General features: G+C 48.4%; 1 protein-coding gene and 1 long non-coding RNA gene across 9 annotated transcripts in view; one reads left to right on the top strand and one right to left on the bottom strand.

Annotated features, from left to right (window-relative positions):
* Positions 1 to 8,213, top strand: part of HTR4 (5-hydroxytryptamine receptor 4) — a 66,003-nt gene extending 57,790 nt beyond the window's left edge. Inside the window, exon 9 of the mRNA XM_033517787.1 lies at positions 6,786 to 8,213. Coding sequence (XP_033373678.1) covers positions 6,786 to 6,873 — 88 coding nt within the window. The 3' untranslated portion in view covers positions 6,874 to 8,213. The remainder of the gene's footprint in view (positions 1 to 6,785) is intronic.
* Positions 384 to 8,146, bottom strand: LOC107210709. 8 transcript variants are annotated; one of them, XR_004499369.1, is made up of 6 exons: positions 7,874 to 8,146; positions 3,367 to 5,658; positions 2,185 to 2,423; positions 1,582 to 1,729; positions 1,030 to 1,301; positions 384 to 721 (listed from the first exon to the last, which is right to left on the bottom strand). It is a non-coding gene; the product is annotated as an uncharacterized LOC107210709 (long non-coding RNA). The 8 variants fall into 8 exon arrangements; XR_004499365.1 differs by having other exon boundaries at positions 1,030 to 1,729; positions 3,367 to 4,333; positions 4,678 to 5,658; XR_004499364.1 differs by having other exon boundaries at positions 1,030 to 1,729; positions 3,367 to 3,943; positions 4,678 to 5,658.
* Positions 8,214 to 10,918: the final 2,705 nt, after the last annotated feature.

Genomic DNA, 10,918 nt, shown 5'->3' with positions numbered 1-10,918 from the left:
GAGGGATCAGGGCCTGGCAGATCCTCAGCTCCTGGAGAGGCTGAGGTGGGGTCACAGCACCAGCACAGGGGGTGGCACACAGGGACAGAAATTGGAGGCTGAGAAGGCTTTGAGTCACAACAAAACGAGGCAGCAGCTCCTGTCCCCACTCCTGGAGAGGATCTGACCCTGCTGGGAGAGCTGTTGGCAGGGAAGGGGATGAGCAAGGGGAGCATCATCGTTCCTGAGGAACAGGGGAAGGAACACAGCCACAGGCAATATGTGCTCCTTGGAGTCTGAACAAGCTCAAACTGCCCAGGAAAGTGAGGCAGGGAATGGATTGTGAATCCAGGGAGCACAGGGGGTCTGAAATCCCAGCCTGCACTGATCAAACCAAGGCTTCCGAGGGAGAATCTGGAGCTTTTATTCAAATTGAGCACCCACTGCCAATGTCCCCATCTGTGGTGTGACATTTAATCCTGATAAAAGGCTCACAAAAGATGAGGAGTGGGGAGCACAGCTCAGAATTCATTAATATTGTTCACAATATCGTGGATGAAGCTTTACAAATTCACACCCAGTGGGTTGGAAGGGAGAAAGCCAAAGTCAGGAATGTGCTACTTTAATCACATCATAGAAATATTAATTGGAAAATCTGGATGAAGAAGGAAAAGGGAGAAGAAACTCAGGCTGAACACAACACTGTGGAACCCGGTGTTTGCTCTCTCAGCAGGCTGCAGACCTGAGGAAAGGCAGCCAAAGAAAATTAAAGTTGGTAAGATTAATAAGCTTAACCTACAACAGGTCTTACTTAAGATATCAAACTCAAGATGCACAAAGGCCTCTTTAGGCACTACAAGGATATTTATTATTAATTATATTATTTTAATTTATTATTATAATGAATATTATTTATTATTAATTTGATTTTTCCCCCTTATTAAATTTAACAGGTTTTAAATTGACTGTTATTTAGCTGCCATCTTGTTATTTAATTATGTCATTACTCCATTACAAGAAAATACCATTTTCAGCCCTTAAATTAGATACCTGAAGGCAAGCACAGCTTCCCAACACCTCCTTGGGGCTGTAGAGAAGTAGTCAGGACACAACAGCGTGGATTTTGGGTGGCCAAGAGGCAGGAAGGGCTGGATGAGGCAGAACTCTTCCCTGGAGGGTGGGAGGCAGACCCAGCTGCTGTGGGGGAGTTGGTGGCATTTGCTCCTGAGAAAGGAACCCAAGGGAGTGACAGGAACAATGTGCACATGCCAGACTTTTGTTATCAAACACGTGATGCTCCGGAGAAAATCTGCTTTTGACACCTAAAAAAATGCTCTGCTGTTCACACACAAAGGAGGGAAGGAGGGGGGATTTTTTTGCCAGATTTCAACGAGCTGTAATTCCATTTCCCACTGGATATTTCAGTGGAGAAAAGCCACCCATTCCCAGAGGGAGAAGGGTGAATATTGGGAGGGAGGTTTGCATCCCCATCCCTGGAGGTGTCCCAGGAATTGCTGGAGGTGGCACTGGGTGCCCTGGGCTGGGGACAGGGTGGGGATGGGGCACAGCTGGGTTTGGATGGGCTGGGAGAGCTTTTCCCACCTCAGATTCTGGGATTCTCCCACCGTGGCACATTTGAAACCTGCCAAACTCTGCTGAACAGCTCCAAGTTTCACTCCACAGCTTTAACAAATGTAGGTTGTTTTTTTCCCCCAGCAGGTAAAAGATTTAATTACACCAATGGTGAGACCTCAATTTAAAAAAAATAAATAAATAAAATCATCGTTATCTTCTATTTGAATATTATTAATTGATTCTGCTTGTATTTCATTAATTGAAACACTTAAACCCAGCAGCCTGTTCTGAGCATCCCATCTGGGGGTGGCTGTGAGCTGCTCTTAATGGGCTGCTCTTTGTTTCTGATGTGTCTGAGCACTTCCAAGTGCTCTCCTCATTATCAGATTTGGGGCTCTGATGACTGCTGCATTAATTACGGTGCAAAAACGAACTGCAGGCCAAAATCTGGAGCTAATTAGAGCCTATAATGTAGTGCTGAGCTTAATATTAACGAGAGAGAAATGGAAATAGGGAGTTAATGGGAGAAAAAGGGGAAAGGGCTCCTCTTCCCCACATCCCCCTGAGTGGCCTCTCTCATTTGTTTACTTGTTTACCCTGGTTTATAATTAGCAAATGCATTCCACTCACTGCAAACAAAGAGCTCCTCGTTCAGTTTGAGATTTTTTTGGTGCCCAAATTGCTGTTTCTGTTGTGGAAACATCGACTTTTGCAACATTAAAATGTCACAAATCCACAGGAGAAGAACTCAGCAGCTCTGGGCCATCCCCACCCTCTTGGTTGCTGTGTGGATCTGTTGATTTCCATCACCAAATCGTGTTCATAATGCCCAAATTCCAAGGTTTTCAGCTGAAGTTGAGCAAAACATCCTGCAGTGGAAAATAGGGAAAATGATAAATTCCCCAGGTGGAGCAGCTGGAAGCAGAAAGAGAGTGGGAAAAGGGAAAAATGATCAAATTCAGTGATTGTGGTGAGGGGGATTGGAAAGGACCATGGGGAAATTCATTAATAAAGCCTGGAAATAAAGAGAATAAAAAAAGAAGATGGAAGTGAGCACCTGCAGTCCCAGGGAACCAAAATTTGGGACAAATTCAGCAGGAGAAAACCAAAAGGAAACAAGATGCTGAAGGGTTTGGACATCTCAGTTCAAGATCCTATTTCAGGTTATTATTTGCCTGCACTTCTAAACATCCCCCTTGAAAAAGATCCACAGATCCACACACAAATAAAGGGACTGGAGGGGGCTTAGTCTTGGTTTGCCAGAAAAAAAGAGGGATGATGGAACAATGAGGGAAAAAAGGAGAGACACAAACATTGGGAGATGCTTTCTTTGCTTCCTGAGACTTGTCAGAGACAAAAAGGGGAAAAAAATCTCTTCTTTATCTTCCTTTTTTTATGTTTCTCTTATTCAAGGGCTTTGCTTACCTGAGAACTGCTAATTTTAAACCTGTATTTCTGCAGAAATGCCACAAAGTGCACTGAAAGCTGGCTGATGTGGGCTGGAGACAGATGTTTTACAAAACCCCTGCCTGATATTTAGCAAAGAATGAGGAGAGCTGAGTTCAGCTCCCGAGGTCGGAACAGCATTATTTGATTTAAAGATAATTAAGAGATTCAGCTTAACTGCTCAGGAGTGGGAAAATAAACACTTGTCATGAGACAGAGAGAGATTTGTGTTTAGATTTGACTACAAAGGACTCTAAAATCAACATTGCTGTCAGAGCCATGTAAATAATTCAGCAATCCCAACGTTTTCCCAAGATCTGGCTTTTCACTGTTGGGCTCTATTGGGATAATTCAATTTATTCTTACCCTGCTCTAATGATTTGATGCTGATGGCCAAGTTCAGAACTTCACTGCAGTGATGGGAACAGGACAAATTCAGCCCAGAGGTTACAGAGTTACTGGGAACCTTTTAATTTTCAGGAGTCTGTGAACCTGGGAATGCTGAGAGAGGGATAATTCTGCTCTCATTTCTGGAAGTTTCACCTGCAGCTGCATTAAAAGCAAATGTTTTGTGAAATTCATTTCTTCAGCAGAAATGGAAATGGAACAATGCATTTTGTTCATTCTCATGTTTGGTGTGGTTCAGATTGGAGGATTTTGCTCTTTCAAAGTGGAAAATCATCAGAGATTAAAATAGGGAATTCCAGAGATTCTTGGATTTTGTGTCACACTCTTCTCAGTTGTCTCTGAGGCTCTTCTCTGTTTCCCAGCATCTCCCAGTTTTCCAAAAATATCAGCAGTACCTTTCTGGGGGGACAATTTCAGGGGACCTTCTGATGTCCTGGAGATCTCACTCAGGTTTTATTCCTGCCCCATGGAATTCCATCTCTGGGATCTTTCCTGGTGCCCCCCAGACCCATCCTGCACTTCCAGGGGTTTGTGGCTGCCATAAAACACAGAAATAAAAAAGGATTATTTTTTCCTGACCCAGGAATGGAGCAGAGCAGCTCCAGCACAGGCTGGGATAAATCACAAAAATCAGCTGAAGCTGCTCTCCCTTCCCCTCACTTTTAGAGTGGTTTGTGAATTCTCTTGTTTTCTAATTCAGAATTTATAATTCTGGAACTGAGCAGATGGTGCAAGGCTGATTTCAGTGCTGTGCTCATTAAAATAACCTCTGCCAAGTGATTGTTCACCACAGCCCCCATTCCAGACCAGTTATTTCTTCTTGCTCTTGGAAGCTCCTCTGAAAGCAGCAGGGCTTTGAGGAATGGACTCCATATCGAGGGTGAAGTTCCAGCAGTGGTGCTGCAAATATTCCAGAGGAAAATCACTTTGGGAGAGACAGGAAAATGCAGGGAAAGATAAATTGTGGAGCAACACAACTGTCAGTAAATCCTTCATTCAATTTGGAAGCTCAGTTCCATTTAAAATGTGGCTTCAGACAACTTTTTACCTCAAAACCTTTTCTACATTCCACTATTTCAGGTGGTTGAGGAGAAAAATGGTATAAAAAGACATTATCAAAAACGGGATTCTACTCAAGCCAAATGCAAATCTTCCCAGTTTATCCCATTTTACATAATTACATTTGTTTTTCCTCTGGTCCCAGCAAATCTTTCCTGGGTGCTCCTGCAAATAACAAAAGATTTGTGATACAATGGGAGCCATCATCACCTGCTTGCCTTTTCCTTGGATATCTATTCCAGGTGGGACGGTGGCTGATTCCTGGGGGGAGTTTCTGGTTGTAGATGAAAGAAGAAAAGGGTTTTAAAGTGTTTCATTTGAGGTTGAGCTTCAGCAACTGGAAAAGGAGAAAATGAAGACGCAGGCAGTGAAAGTTCACTCCCAAAATTGTCAATACCACAGTGGAGAGATCAATCCCCCGATAAAAGCAGTGTTGAACTGAACAAAACCAAAACATTGCTGGGCTTTGCTTTTCTCATAAACTGTCCAGGTTGGTGTGGGGACAGCTCTGCAGGGAGTGCAGATGGCAACATTGCAGCATTTGGATTTGCCAAATTCCCCAATAATCTGGAGCCTGTGGAAGGCAGAACCCCAGAGTTCCCTTCCAGAGCTGATCTGGAATTCCAGAGTCCCTTGGGCTGTCCCCATCAGGACAAGCCCAGGGCCATGGGAGGGTTTGCAGCGGACCCTGGAGGGGCAGAGCTTTCCCAATATTTGGATTTATTGTGGGGATGCAGGGGAAGCTCCTGGGGAGGTGACACCGACACCGTCCCCATTTCGGGAGGATGCAGAGGGCAGCGACATCCCTGGATTCTCTTTGAGCACAAATCCCATGGGAGGAGCCCATCAGAGGCAGGAAAAGGCCTCTTTAATTTAATTTAATTTCATTTGCTGCAGATAATTTACTTGGTACATTTAACCCTTTGAATGTCGGGTATTTTCCCCCCTGCACACATATTCCATCTCCCCCAGATGTGTTCATTTCTCTGACCGACCTGGCTGCTTTCTCCTGAAGCCTTCAGCTCACACAGGGAGGGTCCCGGTGCTGTTTCCTCCTTGCATTTTAGGATAAATCCTGGGCAGATCCATGGGGTGGGAGCTGAGGCACACCAGCTGTGTTCCTGCAGGGAAAGCAGCTGAATTTCGGGATGAGCCTTTTCTCTGGAGCTCGCTCCCCACAGGTACCAACACCTGAGAAAAATGAAGTGTATTTTCAGAGGGAGATCAGTGAAGGCACAGCGGGGGGAGAACAAAAGCAGGGCTGGAAAATCCCAGTTTTTATCCCACACTAAATCACTGCCCTACAACTGGCAGGCGGCTCTGAACTTAGATTTGAAGGGAAAAGGGTGTGGAAAACCCGCATGGAACAGAAAAGCCTGGCAGCAGAGGATGCCCTTAGCAGACTCCTGGAGATGCTGGGAATGTTTCAGGAATTCTGTGCCTGAGCAAGTGTGAGCTGTCATTCCCTGTGCCAGGAATGCTCTTCCCTCCCATCCTACCAGTCCTCTTTCCCCACAGGGTAAACAGCTGGAAGTGTTGAACTCAGTGCCAGAGGCTTCAGACAGACACTTTGTGCCACAGGACATCCCGGGACACCTCAGTGACTCCTCTTTAATTAATGAACCTCCAACAGTCGGCACCGCCTGCTCTTGCTGCTCTTGCTCCACTCCGGGCCGGCCGCAGAACACGGAGGAAGGTTTGGATCCTTGGATGTTCCCTGTCCATCGTCCTGAGCTGCTGCCCTGTGTGTCCCGGGCTGGAGCATCCCCGAGGTCTCCCGGGTGGATTGTGTCCCACGGTGTCCCTGTCTGACTCTCTCCATCCAGTTCCAGCTCTGTTATCCCCTCGTGGCCGTCTCGTTGGAGTCTGTTCAGTGCGAGGTGCAAAACGTCTCTCCTTGTCTCTGACATCCAGCCTGTCACTCACCAGGGCACGCTTTTAAATTCCTGCTCTTTATTTCAAGTGCTGGAGTTCTCCAGGGGATGTTTGAGGGCAATGTCTGCACGTTCAGTGTCCTGGCCATGCTGGGAGCCAGCCTGGGAAATTCCTGCAGGAGCATCAGCAGCCCAGGCAGAGCAGCTGACCTCAGACCCCTGGAACCCAGCGGGTTCTCCTTTCTCAGGGATTGCTTTGACTGCTCCAAACTGAAGATTTCAGTTCCTGTCACAGAGCAAAGCAGGGATCCACACTTTTTAATGGGGGATCTGGGTATCTGGAAGAATCACTCTCTTAGATATACTTTGGGGTTTGCAGGATCTCATTTTCCATAGGTTTGGTGTTTGAGCTGGTGCTGATGAAGGTTTGTGTTCCTCTCCCAGGTACAAGGTGTTACACAATGGGCACCACCAGGAACACGAGAAGCTTCCCATCCACACCGACCCCGAGTCCCAAGAGTCCTGTTTCTAGTCCTGGGCCCAGAAGAGGAAGAGCAGAGACCTTTTAGGATATCCCAAGGATTCACAGACAGCAGGACTTGAAAATCCATCCATCTGCATTGTCTTGGTGCCTCCTGCAGTGAATTCCCAGGAATGTCCAGCCGTGGGAGCTGGCTGGGAGCACGGGGAGGCTCAGACCTGCTGTCCCTGTCCCTGCAGGAGCAGCTGGAGCACGGCTATGCCAGAGCCCTGCTCCAGCAGGGAGGGATTCCTGGCAAAGGCAGGACACAAAGCAGCTCCAAACCACCCTGTGCAGGGACTCCTGCTGCCCCTTTCCAGCTGTTCCTTTCCTGCTGCCCCTTTCCAGCTGTTCCTTTCCAGCTGTTCCTTTCCAGCTGCCCCTTTCCCACTGCCCCTTTTCAGCTGCCCCTTTCCCACTGCCCCTTTCCCACTGCCCCTTTCCAGCTGCTCGTTTCCCACTGCCCCTTTCCCACTGCCCCTTTCCCACTGCCCTCTGCTCAGCCCTGTCCTGGGGTCCCAAGGTGTGGCTGAAGCCCGGCAGGGTGGGACTGAGCTGCCCCATCCCCGCTGGCTCCTGCCCGGACACTGAACCCTGTCAGGGGAGCAGTGCCACGTTTTCTCCAGGAGAACAAGAGGAAATGTCTGCTGCCCTTTGGCTCCAGCCCCTGGGGGTGGTTTGGTTCCAGCTGCTGCCTCACCCACCCTGCTGAGCTCTGGAAATGCTGTGGCTGTGTTTCCTGGCCGAGGAGGACTCCAGGGATGTGCAGGGAGTGGGACCAGCCACGGCCGTGCTCTGTTCCCAGGGGATGGGATCCCACCAGGATGGGATGTCCCCTGGAGCCCAGAGCTGTCCCCATCCCTCCCCTGAGCAAACTCGGGGCATCCTGAGGCTGCAGGAAGCTTGGCCAGGAGCCAGAGCCGCTCTGTAATGGGATCACTAAGTGCCATCTTGGAAAACAAACCATCTAAACCCTTTTCTAGCTACATTTGGAAGAGAGACTTCTACTTACCTTTGCTACCTTTATTTTTCTATTTGTTGCTGTCTCTTCCAGTTGAGGCAAGAAGTTTTCCAGACTTTTCCAGTCCCACCATTTGCAAAGATCTCAGTCCTCAGCTGCTCTCTGCATGTCGATGTTGCCACGTTCCTCGTGAGCTGCTTCTCCCTTTGCATGGAAAGGGTGGGCAAGGCTCTAAACTCCCCAAATTTGGGAAAAGGATTTTCATGCAGGATCAAGACCACGAGCCTCGACCCTTTTTAGGTGAAGATCTACCCCAGAGATGCCACCCTGAGCCTAGGAAATAAAATTGTACTTTGTCATATCGTGTAACCATGTACAGATATTTTTAATGTACAAAGAAAAGCTGACATTATTTATTATTTTTTATCAGGAACATGTGTGTTTTTTTTTTTCATTAAAAGCTTCTAGCCCAAGGAGCTTAACATTCTATGTATTATTATTTAGTAATATTTCTGTTGCTATGTGACAGGTATTTACTGTAAACAGACAAATCCTGCTCGGAACAAACAAAAATATTGCTCAGTTGGAGAAATTTTGTGCATGAGAAGAACAAGTGGATTCCTGGCCATGGTGTCTGACTTCCTTAAATATTTCTTCCACAGCAAAGTCACTGCTAAAGCTTCACATCCTTTTCCTTTAGGATTCAGAAGGACACTGGGCAGAAACAGCCTCGGTTGGAAAGCTGAGGTAGAAAATTGCTGCCTGCTGGAAAGACACAAATTATTGGTGTTTGTGGTGGAAGGTGCTCCTGGTTCATCACTGGGACCTGGTTGGTAATGTCCTGTTTTTAGCAGCTTTTATTTAAAAAAAAAATTCATTTAACTTCACTCTTGATACCAGAATAGTGAGTGAAAAAAAATCCATTCTTGAAAGTTTGGAAAAAATCCATCCAGGGCTGCTCGAGTGCTGTTGATCCTTTGCTCTGTGGAAGTGCCCACAGGGGTTTTGTTGGCTGCAGAACAGCTTGGCTCAGCTCCACCTCAAGTGTCAAATTTCTTAAAGAAATCCTAAAAAAACCACTTTTCTCTGTCCCCATTGAAGGGCAAAATCTTGGTGTGAAATTTCCTGGAGTGAGATGGAACCAGCAGCACGGGGAAGGCACAGGGAAAGGTTCTTTGGTTCTGCTTTGTCCTTCAGGCATTGTTTTCTCCTTTATTTTTATGTGCATTAGGAAAAGTTCTCTTGAATTTAAAACAAACTCCCAGTTTCCCCAGGGAAACATTCCCAGGGCTCTGTCAGTGGGAGCAGTGGCTCACCAGCCAAAATGGTCAACAGCTCTCACTGGGAAAAGGCTCCTCTTGCACCTGGATGAAATTCCAAACACGAAATGTCCGTGTCCTGTGTTACCTCTCGTCCCTCCCTGGCTCAGCAAACCTGGCAGGAGCCACCTGGCAGCTCCTGTTAATCCAACAATAACCCCAGCAAAGCTCCTGCCAGCCCAGCAATGCCACTGGGCCATCAACAGCAGCAGAATTTCCCTGGAAAAGATGGGAAGGTCCCTTCTGGATTCCCATGGCCTCCCAGTTCAGCTTTTGCCCACCTTGGCTGGTGGGGCCAGCCCTGGCCTGTGCTCAGTGATGTGTGGTGCAGTGGCTGCTCCTAAAAATAAAAACTCTCCAGACATGGCTGTGAACTCCAGCTTGGGCTCGTTTCTGGTGCTGTTTGCACTCAAATCCCAGTCTGGGAGCAGGTTCCACCTCCCCACGGGAGCTCCAGGAGCTGGAACACTGCCAGGAGGGGACAGCCAGGTGGGATTTGGGTTCTGCTGCCAGGGAACAGGGACAGGAGGAGAGGGAACGGCCTCAGGCTGGGCCAGGGGAGGCTCAGGGTGGACAGCAGCAGGAATTTCCCCATGGAAAGGGAGCTCAGGCACTGGAGCTGCCCAGGGAGTTGTGCAGAGCCCCCCTGAGCTCCTTTTCTCCAGGCTGAGCCCCTTCCCAGCTCCCTCAGCTGCTCCAGCCCCTTCCCAGCTCCGTTCCCTTCCCTGGCTCCAGCCCCTCCAGGTCCCTCCTCACTGAGGACACAGAACTGGGCACCCTCGAGGTCCCTCAGCAGAGCCAGCACAGGGGACAGGCCCTGCCCTGCTCCCGACTGTCCCCCTGCCCACAGAAATTCTGCCCTCTTCAGCTTCACTCATTCCCACTCAGCATTTCTTTGCAGTCCAGGAGCCCCCACCTTGTCCTGGCCCCTTCCCTGGAGGATTCCCAGGTCCCTGTGGAGCTTCTGGTGGGATCAGAGCCATCCAAATGGATTCATGTGAGAAATGTTGGGCAGTGTGAATCCCTTGCTCCAGAGACATTTCTTTGGCCAACTCTGCTCCTCCAGGGGTGTCTGTTCCACCAAAGGACACTGGGAATGTGTCACTGAAAACCTGCACACGAGGCAGAGCTGAGGGGTGAACGATGCTCACCTTCCCTCTGACTCAAATGGCTTTGATTTTACCTCACCTGCTCCTCCTGTCCCCTGCTGGGATCCAGAGCTCTGGGAACCATCAGCAATACTGTATCAGCTACATAAATGCTATTTTTGCATTTCCAAAACTCTCAATTCAGGGATTACTAACAGGGATCTTCAGCCTAAAGCTCATCTCAGCCCAAGGTTGTGGCTTTCAGGGTGGAATTCACTCCCAACTGGCTCTGCTCAGCAAGAGGAGGGAGAATCAGAAGGTATTTAAGGCACTTACTTGTGTCAGCCTGACTTAATAAGGTGCACAGAGCCAACCAAAGGGGCCCAGATCGTGTCCATCTCATTCCCAGCACAGATGAAAAGCAGGGAGCAGCCCCAGCCAAGTGTTGGTTTGGGAGCAGGCAGCCCACACAGGCAGCCCGAGCCATTCCCACCCAACTCTGGCACTGCTGAAGCCCAGGAGAGCATTTCCATCCCAAACCTGGCAGCTGGGAACCCTTCCCCAGCTTAGGATCCCCTTTTTTCTCCACATCCTCAGCCATCCCTGAACCCTGTCACCATCAACTCCTTACAGCTTCTCCTCAAACAGAAACACTTCCAAAATCCTTTCCTTTTTTCAAGCCAAGCAGC

Source organism: Parus major, chromosome 13 (genome assembly GCF_001522545.3).
Source record: "Parus major isolate Abel chromosome 13, Parus_major1.1, whole genome shotgun sequence".
In the NCBI taxonomy this organism is placed as follows: domain Eukaryota; kingdom Metazoa; phylum Chordata; class Aves; order Passeriformes; family Paridae; genus Parus; species Parus major.
The sequence above is the reverse complement of the archived record's forward strand: the minus strand, read 5'-3'. Positions and strand labels throughout refer to the sequence as shown.